The 22,464-nt window shown below is 46.4% G+C and overlaps 1 protein-coding gene across 1 annotated transcript in view; it reads right to left on the bottom strand.

Annotated features, from left to right (window-relative positions):
• PSMD3 (proteasome 26S subunit, non-ATPase 3) overlaps positions 1-14,865 on the bottom strand; it is a 29,525-nt gene extending 14,660 nt beyond the window's left edge. The window contains exons 1-9 of the mRNA XM_077252371.1: positions 14,539-14,865; positions 11,204-11,394; positions 10,180-10,317; positions 9,112-9,248; positions 7,894-8,084; positions 7,463-7,566; positions 7,260-7,374; positions 6,846-6,965; positions 3,076-3,179 (exon numbers count right to left, since the gene is read on the bottom strand). Coding sequence (XP_077108486.1) covers positions 3,076-3,179; positions 6,846-6,965; positions 7,260-7,374; positions 7,463-7,566; positions 7,894-8,084; positions 9,112-9,248; positions 10,180-10,317; positions 11,204-11,394; positions 14,539-14,656 — 1,218 coding nt within the window. The 5' untranslated portion in view covers positions 14,657-14,865. The remainder of the gene's footprint in view (positions 1-3,075; positions 3,180-6,845; positions 6,966-7,259; positions 7,375-7,462; positions 7,567-7,893; positions 8,085-9,111; positions 9,249-10,179; positions 10,318-11,203; positions 11,395-14,538) is intronic.
• Between the last annotated feature and the right edge of the window lie 7,599 nt (positions 14,866-22,464).

The raw sequence follows: 22,464 nt of genomic DNA, 5'->3' as shown, positions 1-22,464 counted from the left end.
TGATCCTCTAACTGCCCCATCCACAAATACATGGATCTAGCTACTGATGTGGCTGCAATGTTAGCCTTTATCAGAGCTGCCGACGTTTCCCAAGAACGGCGCAACAGAATATCTGCTTTGCGGTCCATAGCGTCTCTGAGACTTGATGAGTCCTCAAATGGGATAGCCGTTTTTTTAGTAACTTTGGCTATAGGTACGTCGACTTTCGGAATTTCCTCCCATGCCTTGATATCTTCCGGATCGAATGGTAGACGACTTTTAAACTCTCGAGACACTATCAGTCTACGTTCTGCATCCTTCCATTCTTGCAATATCATCTGTTTGAGGTGATCGCTTACAGGGAAAACCATCTGTCTTTGTGATGTAAGCCCTCCAAACATCAAATCCTGTCTGGACTTCGGCCGCGGCTCTTCTTTCATCTGCATCGTATTCCTCACAGCTTGCACTAAATCTTCTGTCTCTTCCACAGGAAATAGAAATTTTCTTCCTTGATCCTGTTCATCTAGTGGTAGTTCTCCTTCTTGATCCGAGCTTCTACCGTCTGATTCTTCCTTAGATGAAACTTCAACATCATCCTGGTCCATGTCCATCCGTGGTCTTTTGTGACCCCGACCTGGGCTGGAGGGGTACCGTTGTGTCATGGTAGCTAATGAATTCTGTACTTCTTCCCGAATTAAAGATCTCATTTCGGATAATAATGATGGTTGTTCTTCCCTTACAACTCTAGAGATGCAGGACCCGCACAACTCCTTTTTATGTGCTTCTGGTAACTTTGCATTACATATGGAGCAGCGTCTGGACTTTGTCAGTGCCTTGCCTGACTTTTTTGTCACTGGCAGGGATGTCTGTTGAGCCTCCTCATCCTAAGTATAAGGGTGCGTGTCCACGCTCAGGATGGCCGGCGGTATTGCCGCAGCGGCGAAGCCGCTCGGCGCTAAGCCCCGCCCCCTTTCTGGGACGCGATGATCCCGGATGTGTACAGTACACATCCGGGATCATCGCACCCCTCGCCATAGGGTCCTGTGATATTACCTGCGGAGACGCGCAGCAAAAGACGCGCAGCATGTCCGGAGTCGCAGGACCGCCGCGTGCGGGTTTCCACGCATAGTGGACACGGGATTTCAAAAAATCCCCTCCACTATGCTGGAACATCTGGACGCTGCGTGTTTGACGCTGCAGCGTCAATCACGCAGCGTTTACTTACTCTTAGGGTGAGTGTCCACGGTGAGTACAGCTTAGTGACTTAGGAATAAGTAGGAAGGTAATATGCGCTATGCGCACTTACCCCAGTCTCCTCACTCCTGGGATCCATATCCTCTGTTTAAATATATAGATATACCGTATAAATAGAACATCTCCTACTGGATATATATAGGGATATAGCAGCACTGCTGCACTTACCCTTCGTCTCTGGCATTGCAGACCTCCACTCCGGCCCGTGACTGTGGATGTGCGTCCTGATTCAATCTAGCGCTCGCCGTGTAGAACGCTGGACGCCCACTCCCATATCCGGCGCATTTTTATCTGTGTCTGTGTTCCACACTGTGGAACGCATACTCTGCCGCCGAATCCGCCGGAAATGACGCCGCTGACGTCACCGGAAGTGACGATATATCACTTACTTCCGCGTTCCACGCAGTGGAACGCACGCTGAAGCCGGGAGGATCTGCCGCCCCTGCATGCTCGTATGAGAGCATGCGGACCTCTGCGCCTTTTCTCCTTCCTGGCGCCCCCGCACCTCTTGTCCTTCCTGGCGCCTGAGCCGAGAGCCTCCCCCTGGGAGGAAGCGGCTCACCCAGGAGCCCGTCCGCTCGACTGGTCTCTGGGCACAGGGACTCCCATTTGGGGAGTATCTGCCCTGGGCTATCGACGAGGGGGAAGGATATTGGACCAGCCGCACGATCCCCGAGCCCTCCGGTCCGGTAAGCTTGATCTCTCGTGTGTCCCTCCATGCAGGGACAGGAAAAACACTAAAGGAAAGGGGGCGGAGTGGGACCTTTTAACTTCTCGTGTTGTTTCCTGTCCCTGCAAGGAGGAGGAGGACGTCCTCCAGAGTGCTGTCAGGGGGACGTCCTGGAAATTGGAGTTAACCCTTTCACCCGCTCTGCAGGGACGCGATCATTCCATGACGCCACATAGGCGTCATAGGTCGGATTGGCACAGGTTTTCATGACGTCTACGTGGCGTCATGGGTCGGGAAGGGGTTAATCGCAGCAACAGCATATGGGTCATAATAGTCTATGGAGCATCTGATGGGGCCATAATCAGCATTTGTGCAGCATTATATGGGGCATATTTTAATATGGAATATCTTACGGGGCCCATCATAAACTGTATGGAGCATTATATGGGGCTCCTGATTCAATATGGATATTCAAAAACACAACCTACTGATGCCTCAATTTTACTTTTATTGGTATCTATTTTAATTTTTGACATTTACCGGTAGCCGCTGCATTTCCCACCCTAGGCTTATACTCGAGTCATTAAGTTTTCCCAGTTTTTTGTGGCAAAATTATGGGTCTCGGGTTATACTCGGGTCGGCTTATACTCGAGTATATACGGTAATCATTTTGTGGGTCCCATAATAGATAAAAACAAACAATCCATACTTCCCTCTTGCAGCTCTGCCGTTCCAGCAATGTTGGTTTTGCTGTTCCTAACAGGTCACCTGACATTATTGTTTCACGTGAACTCTGCAGCCAACCACCAGTCGCTCATCAGTTGCAGACTTTACTATTTCGCCAGAGTGGTTGTCCTCTCTGATGGAATATTGAGGAGCATGTGACCCACCAGGAATAGCAGCACTGACATCGCTAGAGCAGCACCTCTGGAGGAGAAGTATACATTGTTTTGTTATCTAAAAGGGCCCTGAAGTGATTAAGCCAGTGTTTCTCAACTCCAGTCCTCAAGACCCACAAACACGTTCAGGATTTCCTTAGTATTGCACAGGTGATGGAATTAATGCTTGAGCACGTGATGAAATTATCACCTATGCAATAATAATGAAATCCTGAAAACATGACCTGTTTGTGGGTCTTGAAGACTGGAGTTGAGTTTTACACCCACACTCACCTTGGCCACTATGAACTCTGCATCCTCTGGACTGTCCAGCTGCAATTTCTGAGCAATGTCAGGCAACGAAATTCGAGAGTATGACAGGCTGATCATACGCACACCTAAAAAACACAGGGAACCATTATTAAACTCTCACACAACAGATAAAGATAAAACAAGTAGCTCTATGAAGATTTTGGACCCAGATTCATTAAAGCTTATAACAGCATTCTGGAGTGAAAAGCATTAAAAAGTCACAAATGGTTGACAACTTGAGTAGCTAAAATTTTGCGACTTTTGGCAGACTCGCACTATTTTCGCCCAGCTCCAAAAAACTGGGCACAGTGGGGCGAGCCAGGACATGTTGATCCTGGCACATCAGATTCATAACAAGCAGCATGACTAGTCCCCAACACTTTTCAGATGCGTCTCTTAATGAATTAGAAGCGATTGACTCCAGAACGGCCCCTAATCAAGATTGGCATGAAGAACACTGATCTTGATGAATCGGGGCCTTTGTCTTATTTCCAAGTGGCTTCCACTCGGATTATGATCAAATGACACCCATCCTTCACTTCCCTCCCCATGGCAATCAGCTTCTCTAGCCCTTGGCTTCCTTGCTGTTAACACTAGTGATGAGTGAGTATACTCATTGCTCGGGTTTTTCGGTGGTCTCCGAGTATTTGTGACTTCTCGGAGATTACGTTTTTGTCAATGCAGCTGCATGATTTACGGCTGCTAGCCAGCCTGAGTACATGTGGGGGTTGCCTGGTTGCTAGGGAATCCCCACATGTATTCAAGCTGTCTAGCAGCCAAAATCATGCAGCTGCGTCAACAAGAACAATCTCCGAGCAGTCACAAATACTCGGAGACCACCCTAGCATGCTCGGAGAAACCAGAGCAACGAGTATACTCGTTAACACCTGTTTGTCATGTTTTGTCCGACATTTCACCTGAAATATAGTATCAAATGCCAACCATGCAAATAAATGGCCCATCCTATAAAGAAAAGATGCTCCAGATCCAAACATGTAGTTTTTCATTCTGTTTCATAGAGTAGGGTCACTTGTGAGACCCCGTTAAAGCACCAGTCATTTTTTATTTTTTTTTTCCAATGATGGAGTGGCACTTTAAAATGTAAGCCTCCTGCCCCCTGGACATGGACCAACCCTCAGTCCTTGTTTTTTGGCACGGCTCTGGTTCCACGGCGCCATGTTGTGACAGTGGATTCTGACTGGCCAGAAATTAGAAACTACATCATAAACTCTCAATAAAAGTCTATGAGAGCCACAACAACGTCAGAATGAGGCTCTCAGACTTGTATTGAAAAGTAACCTATGCGCAGCTCCATGAAACACTGGAGCTGCCATCAGGTCAATTTTCGCCAGGGGCAGACGGGAGTAGAGGAGAAAAACGATAAAAACGCCGGAAGGCAAGTATCAACTGAGAAGATAAAAAAGGACCAAGCACATGAATCGATGTGCACACCTGATTGAATATACTAACACTTAATGGTATAAAATGTATAACTTTATTCCCTGACTTACATGCATCTACTTTTTTGATTGTTATTTTTTGAGTCTGCATATTTTTTTTTTTTTTTTTTTTGAGTGTGACCTCCATGCCATGCAAGTCGATATACATTTTGAACATAGGTTCCCGTACGGTTTTACCACATTTTGCCCATTAGGTACTATTTGTATTATACAAGTACCGTATTTTTCGGACTATAAGACGCACCGGACTATAAGGCGCACCCAGGTTTTAGAGGTGGAAAATAGGGAAAAAAATATTTGAAGCAAAAAAAATGTGGTAAAATATTTAATAACATACTATTATATGTGGTGTTATTACATATAATAGTATGTTATTATGTTGGAAGCTGCAGGACCAGTGTGGTGTCTGTACAGTACTATATGAAGATGCTGGAGGGTGAGTATAAGAATGGGGGCACGGGGCTTATATTGAAAGCACCACTCCAGCACTGCAAAATAGCACTGGAGTGCTGCTTTAAAATCCCATGGGAGAACTATAACTCCCAGCATGTCCTGCAGATCCTATGACATGCTGGGAGTTATAGTTCACCACAGGAGTGGCAGAGTGCTTTATTGTGTTTTGTAAAGACTAACCTCTTAATTGTGGCAGCCAGCCAGCCACTGTGGTGAGGTAAAAGCATCCCATGACTGCACACAGAGCCCTCCCTCTTGTTGCCTCTCCACAGCACAGGTTTTGAGGAAGCCTGCAGATTCTAGTGGAGAGCCTGAAGGACCTGTGATGATGTCAAGAAGAGGGAGGGCTCTGTGCTGCCATGTGATGCTCCAGCCTGCCCACTCCTGACATCACACAGGTCCTGTTTGTGCACAGCACTCGGCATCCAGGCATGGCAGGCATACAGCTATCTCCTCTCCGCTCTGGCCCCTGCTGCTGCCTCCTCCCCAGGACACACAAATCTCCCTAGCTGCTGCAGCAATCAGCGCTGAGGACGCCATGCGTGTCCCTGCTTAAGTGCAGTATTCATTTGCTGCTCCGGCTCACCGCTCAGCTGATCGGTGGGCGGGGAGCGGCTAATGAATATTCACTGCACTTAATCATCGGGACCACATGGTTTTCCCAGCGCTGATTCCGGGCAGCGGGGACATCCTGAAGTGGGATAACAGTGCGATCCCACTCACTGCTGCCCCCCTCCCCACATGCTACATCCGTACCATAAGACGCACCCACACTTTCCTCCCAAATTTGGAGGAAAAAAGTGCGTCTTATGGTCGGAAAAATACGGTATTATTCTCTGGATAAACTGTATATAGTAGCCGTTGACCTATTTAAATATAATTGATTGCCAATTGTTTACTGCTGGTCAAACTTCTGTGTATGTAATCTGGTAGGACTGCCGTGTTTTCATTGTCAGGGGTATCAGTTTACTACCATGTCTTATCTCGGTTTTGTTTTTATACATTTGTGGTTTTGTATGTCCCAGTGTTCTAATAAGGTTACACATTTTACACCATTAGTGTTACGATAGTCAATCAGGTGGGCACACCGATTCAGGTGCTTGGTCCTTTTTTTTTTTCCTTCTTGGTTGCATGTTGTTCTCCCAGGCACTGTGTGGCACCCTGCTTCACACATATTTGCTAGACTGATTTTGGAGGTGCACCCTTCTTTTGTTCTTGCTACATGGAAGGCGAGTATCAGACAGGGGACTTACATTTAAAGCACAACTCCAGTGGTGCAATTAAAAAAAAAAAAAAAAAAACCACTGAGTGGTACTTTTAGGGTTTTTTCCTAACTTAATCTATTTACTCATTGCTACTCAAGTGCTACCGTTCCTCCCAATTTGGTTTAACCCCTTAACGACCTTTGACATGTATATACGTCAAAGGTCACGTCCCCGCACTCCATGCAGCCTAAGGCGCGGAGCCCGCATGTTTTCCGGCACATGTCAGCTGATTTCATTAGCTGAGGTGTGCCACTAAAAGCTGTGGGTAGAACTGCAATCCACCTGTGGCTGTTAACATGTTAAATGCCGCTGTCAATCTCTGACAGCGGCATTTAACATGCTTGCGCCAGAAGCGAGTCATAAACCTCGCCCATCGGCATCCGTGTCACATGACTGGGGGTCACCGATAGGTTGGCATGACAACCTAGGGTCTGCAGGAAACCCCTGTTGTCATTGCTGAATTGCAAAATACCACAATCGTTAAGGGGTTAAAAGGGAGAGCGTAAAGAAGAAAAAAAAAAAAAAAAATTGTCAAACATGTCGATCTACAGTATAAGACAGTACATCTTCCTACCTGTCTTGATGACGTTGTGCCTCAGCCGGATAATGAGGGTGTATGTACCATCTGTCTGGAACTTCTCACAGAACTGCTCCAGCACTTGATTGAATTTGGACAGGTTGCCTGTACGCACCGCTGTAAAACAAGAACCAGCTTTTTGTTTCCTATAGTTTCCTTTCGCTAATCTTGCATCAGATTCTCAGTAATAAGGAATCCTTTTACACAATTTCATAGTAGTTTTTTCTTCAAAGCATGATCACTGACAGCAACAGAAGATGTGAATAATGATGTGTGGGAGCATCACTAATAAGCACAAGAGGAGGTTTCTATTAAGCACTTCCTTTTTTTTTGCGGTCAAGATCTATTCAAAATCACTGCAGTTTGCTTCTAAAGATAAATGTCAGGACAAGAAAAGCAAATACATCTTACCTTGCGTAAGCAGAAAATAAGGCATTAAAGACCTTTTCAATGTATGTTGTCTGAACTGAAGACGATCTGGAATTTCCCCCAATAACAGCTCCACCACAATCAGAAGCTTATGAACCTGAGAAGACAGGATTGGTTTGCACATATTTACAAACCAGGATATCAATTCACTTGGAATCAGATCTCACTAGGAATCAATTACTCACCGTCTGTTTAAAGCCCACTGCTGTATGCTGTGGGGCTTTTCTGAGAGCATTCGTTAGGGTCCTCCTTGCTTCAGAATACTCCAACTGAATGGCTTTAATGCGGCCTGAAGGAATACATCACATAATGGGTGTAAGTGGCAATATTTTGAGACACTTTCCAACTAAAGAATAATGCATGTGAAATTGATGAAATCACAAAAATCACTCCTAGTTCTCTTCAACATTGTAAAGTGATTCTATGGATTATCTTCAGACCCTGTTCCATGGAATTTGCACATCACATGCCCTGTACAAATGTCCAGTGTATCAAGTAAAATGACATCTTCATGGAGCTGATATTTTGGGCAGAATCAACCCATGAAAACAAGGCAGCAATCCTAACAACGGAATTCAATATAAACCAAATCTCATCCACATTCTCAGGGTCTTACCTGTGTAATACAAGTATCTGGCCCACTCGTTGTTGTTAGCTTGCTCAGGGAAGACGGACTTAGACACCAGTTTTTCGGCCTGGTCATACAGGTTGTACTGTAAGTAGTTTCTGAGTAGCAGGTTAAGAAGTGTGGCTTGTCCATCCGCATCATGACGGAGTGTGGCTGTGCGCAGTCTCGCATGCAGGAAGCTGAAAAACATTATTTATAAGCACACTTCTAATTTGTCATACATCTGTTTTTCTTGAAATAATAAAAATCCTAAAGAATTAAATTCTGCTTAAAATCTCACACTTCGAAAACTCATCCAATAATTGCATAATAACCGTAGTACACCTTTTACAATTACTTCTCAACTGCCTGGCATTTAATACATTCTATGTGCCAACTAAAATATCTTAACAGTGTTGACCTTGAGAAGCCGCAAGCAAAGACAGCCTTTATCTATAGGTAGATCCATATAGAAACCTTTATGGATAACCATACAAAACCTTTTAAGGACAGATTCCTATAATTATTATTCCACTACCATGCCAGAGGTAGAGATCTTGTGCACTGTACTGATGCAGGAGATTATTACCCACATTGTGAATGCGTCTCTGGCATGAAACAGACACAGTAAAGCAGCATACCCATGAACAGAACAGAGAATTCTAAGGATATGTGCACATGACGTCTTTTTTCAGGTGGATTCCGCAAAAAAATAATTTAGTGCACACCAATCAACATGTTCAGTTTTTAGTTACCTCTTTTAACCACTTCAGGGAACGAAAACTGAAATGGTTAAAAGTAGTAGCATGTTCATTGTTAGGTAGGCTTCATTTGGAAGCCATTAGCGAGTGTGCTCGACAGCCATAGCGACTTGAGCATTTTTTGAGCACGCTTGATTAGGACACGAGCACACTCACTCGTCACTAGACGCCATCCATTCTTTATAGTTGAAAGTATATAGAAGAGACACTGGCGGCAGAGCCACTGTAAAAGACGATGGTAAGACCACTAGTTAAGCTGCCATTTTTTTTTCGGAACTAAACAGCTCCCAAAACCTAGGTTTCGGAATGTGGTGGAAGTCATTAACATTATCCTGGCATTCAGCTAAAAAGGAGAACTACACAGAGAGATCCATCTACCATCAATCGAACAGCCTTGCTAAGTGGATCACTAGCAATCTTGAAATTTCAAACTTAAAGGTGTATTTACAGTGTAGTAAACTTCTACCTTCTGACAACATCCAGCTTGTTGAGGAATTCATAGATACGAGAGTGGTAGTAGTAGCACTTGGCCACTATTATATCAAGAGCTCGTCGGTTCTGGGGGCTGATCTTCTGCATTAAGTCATCAGACACCTTCTGTGCCTGCAATTGAAAGAAATAGAAAGACGAATAAGAATAATCATGTTTGAAATGTGCAAAAATTAGGCTGAAATTAACAGAAATTTTTTGGGAAGTATACGTTATCAATAGATTACACAGATCTCTATTTGCAATCTAAATATCAGTAAACTGCCCTGTTTGACAATGGTAGAGTAGAGGAAAACTGGATCCTCCAGAGAAGGTCACAGCTGCAGCCTGGCTCAGGGTCTTCTCCTGAGGTGAGATTTCTCACATGTGAACAAGCTGAAAACTCCACCATCACAGCCGCCAAAACCCTTTCTGCTATTGGAGTACTGAAGCAAAGGACAGTACCAACCCTAGAGAAAAGCACCACAGAGCATCGCATGTACCACAGTTGGGTCTGACACGCCAATTATCCTGAGCTCTGGTGCTCCAGTAGCAGGAAACGTCGCAGTGACCGCAGAGTTCTCAGCATGATCACGGGTGACAAAACTGGTCACAGGAGAACACTCTGAGCCAGGCTGCAGTGGAGATCATCTCTGAGTGTTTGCTGTTCCCCCCTTTAAGACAGGTCTGTGCTTTGATTAGCTAGCATCACAGAGGAGAAAAAAAAGAAACGCCCACAAAAAGGTATGTGGTCAAAGGGAATAGTTGAATTTTTATTACCATTGAGCATCACACTGGAATGGAGCAGCACAGAAAAGAAAATGAAAAATGGATTCAGAATCTGTAGAGCAGTGGCAATTGAAAGAGGGACTCAGCTAAAAAAAAAATAAAAAATCCCGTCTACAGTATATACCTAGCAATCTGTAGATCTATTCACCTATCCAAAACATTGCTTACAGCTGTCAATCCAACTTTAGAAGAGAAGCATATACATATCCTAGGCTACAAACTACATGGCCACTGCAGCCCAGACAGACATTCCTCCTCCTCGGTGCAATCCTCTCACCTCAGTGTAGCGCTTGCTGTTCATCAGGTGTATCACCAGGAGTAGCTGTAGGTAGGCTTCCACCTCTGGGAGCAGCGGCACTGTAGCAGCTTTGCCAGTTCGTGGCCTGAACTGCAAGTCAGCCTCCGTGTCCATCAACTGACAACATAAAAGTAGGATAAAAGATTTACAACTAAAGACTGCATGCAAGCAATACTGAAAACTGTGCAGAACGTCCGGTCCATATGAAAAGCTGGTAGACATAATGGGAAACATCAAAACAGACAAACGAGATGGAATCTCACTGGATGCCAGGGTAAGTATTCCACAGTATCAGTTTTGTTAAATTTGCTTTTAAAGTGGTCATCCAGTAGTTCTGCCCTGCTACAAGCTCTCCTGGCTCAAAGTGGTTGTGGACCACTCCTGGCAGTGACATCAGGCAAAGCAGTTCCTTCTTTTCCGCTGTGCTCTGCTGATGGGTCATCACTGCCACTGTCATGTTGATTGACAGCTGGCTCAGCCTAATCGAACGGTGAGACGTCTGTCGATCAACATGTTGTTGGCAGTGACGCCCTGTCAACAGAGCAGGGCAGAAGAAAAGGAATTGCTTTATCGACATGACATTATAGGAAGCAGGAGAAACACGGTCAGGAACTGTATGTGTCTGATCTAAGCAGGGAGAGAATGTCACAGGACAGAACAGGCAGCTAGCTAGCAACTACACACTGATTTAAGGTCCCAGATAACAGGGCTGTGGAGTTGATAAGCCAAACCTCTGACTCCTCAATTTCCCTGACCCCACAGCACTGGTCACTACTGAGCATGTACATAAAGTGCAGCACAGATTCATCTCAACTAAAAGCCCAGATCCTTAGATCAGGAACAGAGTAGACATTTATAAGACATTTCCCAAACCCTTATGGAAACATTTACAGTACATCCAGCACATTTTAGGAGTCGGTGTCCATTTTGGTGGAGTCTGTATAAAATAGACCCACTACACAGTCCTGCCAGATAATCCCTTTAGGCATCCTTCCACTCTCACCTCCTCCAGGAAGCTCATCAGCATGTCACGGGTGGTAAGATTGGATGTGAAGAAACCACTGATTGCTTTATGCAGCACATTGGGGTTCAGGCGACGCGATGTGGAGGGCAATGCTCTAAGGGCACGTAGAACAAAGCGAGGCTCCTTCCCAGAAACTGCTTTCTCAATCTGCTTCACATGCTCCTTAATGTCTAGAACATAAAAAATGAAACAAACGTGAAATTATGAAACATTCTTACTAGTGATGAGTGAGCATGCTGGGATAAGGAGTTATTCGAGCATGCTCATGTGCTAATAGAGTGTCTTCGAGTCCCCACGGCTGCACGTCTCATGGCTGCCAGACAGCCGCAACACATGCAAGGATTGCCTGTGTAACTGGCACAAGACATGCAGCCGCAGCAGACACGAACATTGACTTTGGCGTGCTCAAAACTCTTGGTTAACACCTTATCCCAGCACATTCGCTCATCACTATTCTTACCCAAGTACGTAGATAACCTCAGGTAGTGGCGCAACGGGAACATTGTACTCAAAGACTTAATTATTCCAATCTCTGCAAGTGATGGCATATTACAATGAATTGCAATTAGCTGCACTGGTAATGTGACATTGTTCATGTCAGGAGATTGGCTGAGGACACAGGGCTGAGAGCAGAAGCATGGCATTAGTCTGAGAAGTAAACATTTTCTTAATTCATGCAGCATCTTGGGGTAGCAGTGGACACTTTGAGATCTCTCACCAATCAAGAAAATGAATGGGTCGTTTCTGTGTTGTATTCCCTTCAATGTTTTGACTTTGCACAGGAGCGCTCTTACTGGCTGCAGCGTGACGCCATTTAAGTTAAAGGGGTGAGCTGCAGTTTCCTGCACAGTCGAGTGGCCGGGTGCACCACTACAAATAATTTATCATCACTGAAACCCCTTCATTCTTATGATCCAAAAAACATCCACAGATCATTACATAAAGCCGTATCCTAGTGATATGCCATCATTTACTATACGACTACCCCTTTAACTAGTAAGAACTAGAGAAACAGTAGGAAGTCGGAGACTCAGCCATATACATACTACCAGCACCACCTTTCAGCCCTATGTGACGGTATTCTATAATGCTGTACATATCACCTCAATTTGCCCTGCAAGGAAAAAAAAGTATTTTTATAATACTCACCTACGAGTCCTATGTCATCCACACAGTGTCCTCCATCTCGCCCATTCGCCTGCATAGAAGCATGAAAAGGGACACTGAGAGGATGACATAGGACACGTCATCCACATGAAGCACATGAGGAATATGGCATTACAAGAAGAGAGGAGTCGCTGGATGAAGAACAACGACGTCCATTGGACCAGGACACCCTCCAGAAGAGCATAATAAAAGGGTTTATTTTGCCTTGCAGGGCAAATTGGAGTATTATAGAATACTATCACATGGGGTTGAAGGGTGGTGGGGGTAAGTTATAAGGGGAAAACCTGGTGACAGGTTCTCTTTAAGCAACGTAACTTTCCAGTCATGCGTCAAAACTGTCCACACGGTGATGTCTGAGACTGAGGCAAAATCGAAGGTGCAGAGAACAGTCAGGGACAGCTGGACGCCAGGAAGGAAAGGTAGAAAGAGACAATAAAATTAAAAAAAAAAAAAAAAAAAAATCAGTCTATCAATGACTGATTTCAAGAGGAGCTACCAACGATCACATGAATGCAGAGCATTATGGGTACATCCACAAGGGTCAGATGCCAAGCAGATTTTCCACAAAAAAATTTTGATGCCACAAATCTGCTGTGTTACGGTACCAACAGTATGGATAAGGCCAAGTTCACATTAATGTTTCTGTGTGCAGTGTACCATCTGTATGCACAAACGTATGTCAAAACGCATGCAAAAGAATGCTTACGCCTGCGCATCATCTAGCGCATGACGCAAACAAAAACACTTCGTGTGCATGCTTTTAAATGCGTTTTGCCATGCATTTGCGTTTTTTATGCGCATGGTGGAGGCGGTGACATAATTTTCTGGACATGCGCAGTCTAAAGTACGCATGCGTTCCCATAGACAGTAATGCGTTTATTTGACGCACTCATCCGCATGCATGCACATATTTGATGGATTTTTGCCGCTTCCAAAAATCCAACATGTTACGTTTGCTGGACCCTGCCGCACACTGAAAAACAACACTGACGCATGCCCCTGCGTACACCATGTAAACAGAGGCAAACATGACGCATACGGATTGCTGTGGATGAAATGCTGCGCAAACAGACGCAAATGTGAAACCAGCCTAAGATTTTAAGAAGTCTCATCCAAATGCCAGTATTTCATATCCATAACATGCCACGCAATACCGTAAATCTTTGACGCACACATTGAGTAGGGTGAAAACATTGTGCAAAACCTTGTGCTTACAGCCTTGTGCTTACAGCCAGCAAGGGGGGGGGGGGGGGGGTATGGGGCCTTGTGCTTACAGCCAGCGGGGGCCCTTGTGCTTACAGCCAGCAGGGGGGGGGGGGGGGGGGTTATGGGGCCCTGTGCTCACAGCCGGCGGGGGGCCTTGTGCTTACAGCCGGCGGGGGGCCTTGTGCTTACAGCCGGCGGGGGGCCTTGTGCTTACAGCCGGCGGGGGGCCTTGTGCTTACAGCCGGCGGGGGGCCTTGTGCTTACAGCCGGCGGGGGGCCTTGTGCTTACAGCCGGCGGGGGGCCTTGTGCTTACAGCCGGCGGGGGGCCTTGTGCTTACAGCCGGCGGGGGGCCTTGTGCTTACAGCCGGCGGGGGGGGGGTTATGGGGCCTTGTGCTTACAGCCAGCGGGGGGGGGTTGTGCTTACAGCCAGCGGGGGGGGGGGGGGGGTTATGGGGCCCTGTGCTTACAGCCGGCGGGGGGCCTTGCGCTTACAGCCGGCGGGGGGCCTTGCGCTTACAGCCGGCGGGGGGCCTTGCGCTTACAGCCGGCGGGGGGCCTTGCGCTTACAGCCGGCGGGGGGCCTTGCGCTTACAGCCGGCGGGGGGCCTTGCGCTTACAGCCGGCGGGGGGCCTTGTGCCTACAGGCGGCGGGGGGCCTTGTGCCTGCAGCCGGCGGGGCCACCTTACTACAGTTTGCATTCATTATGTAGTGGATCCATTTTTCGTTCCTAAATTGGGATGTAAACCCAGAGCTAAAACCGCACCTGTGAATAGAACCTGATTTGTCCTGAGAAATCCTCTGCAAACAGTTCAAGTAACCCGGCAGAAGGATATCTACTCCAGTCACTAAGAGGTTAAACGCGCAGGGAATGATTGCAGCGAGATGGCGCACATGATAACAGAGCCATGTACACCGGGGACAACGAAGCGTCACACACCTTCCAGGGTCACACTATCCAGCTCTTTCTTCCCTCCCTCCCCGGTTACTGCCGCCGGTTCCTCCTCCTTCATCTCCACGTCCTCCGGTTCTCGCCGTTTCACCGTAGCCTCCTTCATGGTTACAACCCGGTCCTTGCTGCAGAGCTCGGTTTCCGCTTCCGGTCCGAGAATGACTGGCAAGTCTCAGGCTAAGCTGTAGCACAAAGGATGCTGGGAAGAGAAGCGCAGGCTCCTGAGTAGATTGTCGATCTTATCGAGCTGCTCGCTGAGTCACTGGCTGAATGTGCCGTGGTGATAGGTGTGACTGTGCACTAGTCTCCTCAGGTGCGGCCCTGGCTCAGAGTCTGCCCTCATATGTGGCCCTCCTGGGTAGACATGAGACTATTTGATCGGGTTCCTGCTCAGGCTGCCGTCACACTAGCAGTATGTGGTCAGTATTTTACATCAGTAGTTCTCAGCCAAAACCAGGAGTTTCTGTTATACTTTTCCTCTGATTGTTCCACTCCTGGTTTTGGCTTACACATACTGAAGTAAAATACTGACCAAATACTGCTAGTGTGACGGCAGCCTTATTCAGCAATCTGTAGCACTTACCGACTAAGCTGCAGAGGGAACCCGGATACCTGGAGCGCAGCGGCTGATGAGCTGTCCGGCTCCGCAGCTGCATGTGTCGCCGCTGTGTGACTGTCACACCACATGCAGGGAGAGCCCAGCACCCAGCCTCTCCATGCATATCAGGCCTCTTTCACACTTCTGTCTTTTTCCGTCACACTGCGTTGTTTTGTTATAAAAACAGATCCAGCAAATGGTGCTGTTGGGTCAGCTTTTTTCTCATAGGGCTCATACTCACATGCGAGCAACTCGGATGAGTCTCGCACGGCAGTACCCGGCACACAGGAGCGGAGCATGTATGTATTCCTATGCATCTGCATGCTCCGATCTGAGTGCCGGGTATTGCCGTGCGAGACTCATCCGAGTTGCTCGCATGTGAGTATGAGCACATAGACTTGTATTAGCGACGGATGGCCACACGTTTCATCCGTCGTAAAATTGCTGTCTGTCGGACGGAGACAACACACAGAGGAATGTTTTTTCTGTGCGTCGGAAAATTGCTCAGCGACGGATCCTGCGCTGTCCGTCATTGGCTATAATGGACTCAGGATCCGTCGCTGACTGAAAAGCAGGAATCCAGCAACGGATGCCGTCTTTTCAAACTGAGCATGCGTGGAAGAATTTCCCATCAGGGAAATTCTCGGTCTCTCTCTTTTTACTATTGATGCTGCCTATGCAGCATCAATAGTAAAAAGATATAATGTAAAAAAAAATAAAGAATAATGATATTCTTACTTTCCGGCATCCCCCGCAGCCTTCCCGCGCCCGCCCCCCCCCCGATGCTCGTGATGCTGCCGGCAGCTCCGGTTCCCAGTGATGCATAGCGAAATGACCAGATGACGTAGCAGTCTCGCAATCATCACAGGATCCGTCTTTTCAACATTTTGACGGATTGTGACTGATTATAAAAAACAAAAGTGTGAAAGAGGCCTAACATAGCCATAACACATGCAGCTGCAGTGCCGGACAGCTGATCAGCCGGCGTGATCCAGGAAGCCGGGTTCCCTCTGCAACTTATTCGGTAAGCGCTACAGCTTGCCGAATAAGCGGACCCGAAGAAATTCACTCAACTCTAGTCAGGGTCTATCCTCATATGTGGTCCTGGGTCAGGGTCTGTCCTTATATCTAGTCCTTGGTCATTGCCTGTCCACATGTGGTCCTGGGTTAGGGTCTGTCCTCGTGGTCCTGGGTCAAGGTCTGTCCTCATGTGGTTCTGGATCTGGGCCAGCCTATCCTCATATGTGGTCCTGGGTCAGGGTCTGTCCTCATATGCTGCCGGATCCGTTTTTTTCTCATAGACTTGTATTAGCGACGGATGACCTCACGTTTTATCCGTTGTTCGCCGGATCCGTCGAAAATTGTTTTCCGGCAGCTGGAGACAATGGACAAAGTAACATTTTTTGTGTACATCAAAAAATCGGACAGCGATGGATCCGTCGTCGTCCATTGTTTTCTCGAACGGAAGCCTATGGCGCCGGATCTGCCAAATGACGGAATCCGGCAATGAATTCCATTTTTTTTAACTGAGAATGCTCCGATTTATTTAGGATCCAATTAGCCAGATCCACTAGTCTGATCCGTCGAAAAAACGAATCCGTCACATCAGTTTTTCACAATCTGCAACCGATCCGTCGAGCCAACGGATTGTGACTGATGGCAAAAAACTGATGTGTGAAAGGCGCCTAATGAATACACCCTGAGATTATGTGCACACATTGCAGATTTTGCTGCGGATCCACAGCGGATTTGACGCTGCGGATCTGCAGCTGTTTTCCATGCGTTGTACAGTACCATGTAAACATAAGGAAAACAAAATCCGCAGTGCACATGCTGCGGAAGAAAACGCGTGGAAACGCAGCAGTGTTTATTCCGCAGCATGTCTATTCTTTGTGCAGATTCCGCAGCGGATTCCACCTGCTCCATAATAGGAATCCGCAGGTGTAAAACCGCAGGTGGAATCCGCACAAAAACCGCAGTAAATCCATGGGTATTCCGCAGTGCGGTTTACCTGCAGATTTTGCAAAAACAGTGCGGAAAAATCCACACACCATCCGCAACGTGTGCACATAGCCTAAGGCTACTTTCACACTAGCGTTAACTGCAATACGTCGCAATGCGTCATTTTGCCGAAAAAACGCATCCTGCAAAAGTGCTTGCAGGATGCGTCTTTTCGGCATTGACTAACATTAGCGACGCATTGCCACACGTCGCAACCGTCGTGCGACGGTTGCGCCGTGTTGTGGTGGACCGTCGGCTGCAAAAAAATGTTACATGTAACGTTTTTTGCTCCCGACGGTCCGCTTTTTCCGACCGTGCATGCGCGGCCGGAACTCCGCCCCCACCTCCCCACACCTCCCCGCACCTCACAATGGGGCAGCGGATGCGCTGGAAAAATGCATCCGCTGCCCCCGTTGTGCGGCGGAGACAACGCTAGCGTCGGTGACCTCGGCCCGACGTACTGTGACGGGCCGAGCCCGACACTAGTGTGAAAGTAGCCTTAGGCCTCACTCACACTGCAGAATTTTGGTCGGTATTTTGCATCAATTACATACGATTATATACAAAAAATTCCACCTTTTCAAAATTTTCAATCCATTACTGGTATTTTCGTACAAAAGATGAAAACACTGTCATTAGTGTGACAAACACAAGTGATTAGCTTTATGATACAAATCACATACACTATGGCCTGCGTGATGTATTCTGGGCCGCAGGAGTGTACATGATGTAGTTTTACAGTCAATGAAAAAGTACTAAAGGGAAAAGAAGGTAAAAATAAGAGAAAAATAGCAATACTCCGAAATATTCCACCATCACTTGTGAATGCTATTATTGAAAAGTGGAGACATTTACAAACGGCAGCGTATTTCACTGTATATATGGCACAGGGTAAAATCCACAATAACAATCCACTGACAGTATTGACATACCACAAATTTAAAATCCATATCACATGTCAGTTTCTGCTCATGAATGTGATTTATTAAAGGGGTTGTCCAGGTTTGGCACAGAAAAATGAAATCACCATTTGTAACTGCAGACTTGTGAATCCTTACAGCGTGCAGCATGTTGTCAGGATTCTAAGCATCTCCGGGACTGGGTTGTCATGGGACCACAAGTATGTCACATTCATACTCCCAGCCACAGTCCAACTAGACGTGTGCCATCTTGCTCAATACCAGTGAATTGAGCTGGGCTGCATACGCCTAGTTAGAAGGAGGCCAGAAGTATATATATATTGCTTTTACACGACAGTCTAGCCCCAGCATAAGAGAATCCTGACAACGCACACTGTGAGGATTCACAAGTCTGCAGTCACACAGAGTGATTGCAAGACTTTTGTGTCAAACCTGGACAATCTCTTTAAAGGGACCAGTCAGCAGTTGCGGTCACTGCCTTTCAAGGCTTATCTACAGTATTCTATAATGTTATAGATAAGCCCTCGATCTGACCTGCAAGATAAGAAAAATAAGTTTTATTATACTCACGGGGGCGGTCTGTTCCGGTTCGGTGGGTGTCGCAGGTCCGGGTCTGGCGCCTCCCATCTTCTTGCGATGCTGCCCTCCTACTTTGATTCATTGCTCCCCGGCATCGGCGCTCCTGTGCAGGCGAACTTATCTGTCCTGTTGACGGCAGAGCAAAGTACTGCAGTGCGCAGGCGCTGGGCCTCTGACCTTTCCCGGAGCCTGCGCACTGCAGTACTTTGCTCTGCCCTCAACAGGACAGATAAGTTCGCCTGCACAGGAGCGCCGATGCCAGGGATCATGAAGCAAGTAGGAGGGCAGCATCGCAAGAAGATGGGAGGCGACGGACCCGGACCTGTGTCACCCATTGGACCGGAAGGCCCCCTGGGTGAGTATAATAAAACTTATTTTTCTTATCTTTCAGGTCGGACCGGGGGCTTATCTATAGCATTATAGAATGCTGTATATCAGCCCTGAAAGGCAGTGGCCGCATCTGATAGCGGTAAAAACAGCTGACAGGTTCCTTTAACATGGTATCCAATTTTCTCCTATTGTAAGTACCTTTTTTTTCACAGATATGGAGAAATGATCTGCTATATGTGAGCATGATCTTCATGCAACTTTACTACTATGGCCAGGCTCACACTTGTGTGTGCAATGCGAGAAACTCGCACATCAATTCCTGGCACTGCTGCCGGCAGTTCGGACCGGAGCGTTCAGCTGCATAGAAATACATGCACGCTTCGGTCCTGAGTGCCAAGTATTGATGCCAGAGACTTGTGCGAGCCTCTCGCAATGCACACGCAAGTGTGACCCTGGCCTATAGCCAAGGCTCCCTCACTGGCTCAGACTGGCCCACAGGAGAACAGGAGAATCCTCCGGTGGGCCGCTGTGCAAGAGTCACCCTGTTATATGAGCAGTACTTGGCACTTTATACATGAATCACTATATACAGATGAAGGCGGCATCTTATTCATGTAACAATCCACCCAGTTCATTGTTATATACATTTGTGATTGAGGATAATGTCACATTTGCATGTAGCTGAAAAGTGGGGCCCTGGATTTGGTTACTGGTGGATCCTGGGCACCCCAGTCTGACACTGCTCCCTCGTATCTAAATATTACTGTGGGTCTCCAGCTTTGTACCCTTCAGTCATTCAAATGGGGCAGATATATAGTTTCACAAAGTGGCTGAATTGATTTATTTATGGCTAGGGTTACACTTACACTGATTTTCTCTCACCCGAGAGAGTCGAGCTGATTACACTAATCACACTTTGATCAGAGTGTGATCCGATTTTATCGGATGAGGAGAATAAAATATATAAAGTTATCCATCTTCTCCATTTAGTCAGTCCGTGAAAATTGGACCACACTCAAATGCCATCCGAGTGCGGCCTGTTTTTTTCCACAGACCCATAGACATTAATAGCCAAATGCGAACCGAATCGGATGCAACTCCTGCATGGTGAGATTTTTTTTTGGCACTGACTCGGTCTGGGGAATAAAAAATGGACATGTGCACAGTCCCATAGAAAAACAAAAGGACGAGTGCTATCCGTAAAAACAATGGATAGCACTTGTCTGATTTTTATGGTCCTGTGCATGAACCCTGTGGATGACCAACTAGAAAAGGCAAGAGCAGCTACCGGACTCCTTATACTTGTAGTTACAGTGCAATGCCCAGTAGAGTACGCTATTTGCATACTTTTGCAATGGGTAATGGGTCCTTAGCTGCAACTGGTAGTAAATGTCATATTGCCAGGACAATGATTAAACCAACATGTAGTCAGGTGACGGAGCGATCATGTATAATACTGTAATGCATTATTTTATAATTATTGTATTTGTGGGCAAATTGTCTAGATTATTCTTCTATACACTCCTGTATCTTCAAATGCCTCATTCTACAGAAAATATGCAGAGAAATTAAAGTATTATCCTAATTCTATATAAAAAGATTGCACAAAAATTTTAGCAGTATATTTCTGCAATCCTTTTTATTTTTATGTGCTTTGCTAGATTTATTTCCTCCTCCATGTGCTGGGTTGAGGATTTCGTCTATATTATGTATTATGCATTTATATTGATTGCGCTTGCTTACGAAGCATTATGCGGTTTGCTTATTATAAATCCATCTGTACTGCAGTCTCAGCTAAAGTAAGGTAATGGGAGCTGGGGAAACCTGGGGTATTCTCAGCGATCTTACATCTTGCCAGGGTTATTAACCTCACTTTAATGACATTTAAATAAAAATTTATGGCCACATTAATAACCCAGAAAAAAACTTGCCTTATATTACATCATGTTTGTTAAATCCTACTAATACTAAAAGAACTATCTGTACACTGCACTCACAATGTGGACCAAGTGGTATGGCTTCCCTTCAAGGAAAGAAAACAATTGCAGGAAAATAAATGCAAGTCTACTGAACACTGCTGTATATGCAGCAATACACAGTGATATTAAATATCGCTTATAGATGAAGCTATACAGTGCTCAGATAAGACAGCACATACAGTGCTCAGATAAGACAGCACATACAGTGCTCAGATAAGACATCACATACAGTGCTCAGATAAGAGCACATACAGTGCTCAGATAAGACATCACATAAAGTGCTCAGATAAGACATCACATACAGTGTTCAGATAAGACATCACATACAGTGCTCAGATAAGACATCACACAGTGCTCAGATAAGACATTACATACAGTGCTCAGATAAGACAACATATACAGTACAGTGCTCAGATAAGACATCACATACAGTGCTCAGATAAAACATCACATACAGTGCTCAGATAAGAGATCACATACAGTGCTCTGATAAGACAACACATACAATGCTCAGATAAGACATCACATACAGTGCTCAGATAAGACATCACATACAGTGCTCAGATAAGACATCACATACAGTCATGCCCTCTCCTGCTCCCACTTGCTAACACTTTCTCTGCCCCTTCTCACTGCTGGTGATATCTCTCCAAATCCTGGTCCTCCTCACCACATTCCCACAGTCATTTCTACCTCCCATCCATGCTCTATCACAAACTTCCGTAACCTCTCTAACCTTATACCCATTCACCCAGCCCCCGCTTCCCCAGTCCCACTAACAGGAGCTCTGTGGAACGCTCGCTCTGTCTGCAACAAGCTTTCCTACATCCATGATCTTTTTGTTACTACCAAACTTTCCTTCCTCGCCATCACCGAAACCTGGCTCACCCCTTCTGACACAGCCTCCCCTGCTGCACTCTCTTACGGTGGCTTCCGCCTTTCTCACACACCCCGCCCCAGCAGCAAACATGGCGGAGGAGTTGGTTTTTTCCTGTCAGATAACTGCTCCTTCTCCCCAATCCCACTGCCACCCTCTGTTACCCTCCCTTCCTTTGAGGTGCACTCTGTGCGCATCTACTCCCCCTCCAACCTCCAACTGGCTGTCATTTACCGCCCCCCGGGGCCAGCCACCACCTTCCTTGACCACTTCACCACCTGGCTACTTCATTTCCTTTCCGTGGACATCCCCACTATCATCATGGGCATCTTCAACATCCCCATTGACACTTCCCTCTCAGCTGCCACTAAACCTCTATCTCTCACTTCCTCCTTCGGCCTCACTCAATGGTCTTCTACAGCCACCCACAAAGATGGTCACACACTGGACCTCATCTTCACCCGCCTCTGCTCCCTATCTAACCTCTCTAACTCACCTCTTCCTCTCTCTGACCACAACCTTCTCACATTCTCTCCCCTTTCCACTCCATGTCTACAATCCCCAGCCCACAAACTTTCACACCCTCGCAGAAACCTTAAACATCTTGACTTACATTCATTCTCTGAATCC

The sequence above is a fragment of the Ranitomeya variabilis genome, chromosome 4, assembly GCF_051348905.1.
Source record: "Ranitomeya variabilis isolate aRanVar5 chromosome 4, aRanVar5.hap1, whole genome shotgun sequence".
Lineage (NCBI taxonomy): Eukaryota > Metazoa > Chordata > Amphibia > Anura > Dendrobatidae > Ranitomeya > Ranitomeya variabilis.
Note: the sequence above shows the minus strand (reverse complement) of the source record. Positions and strands in the feature narration are given on the sequence as shown.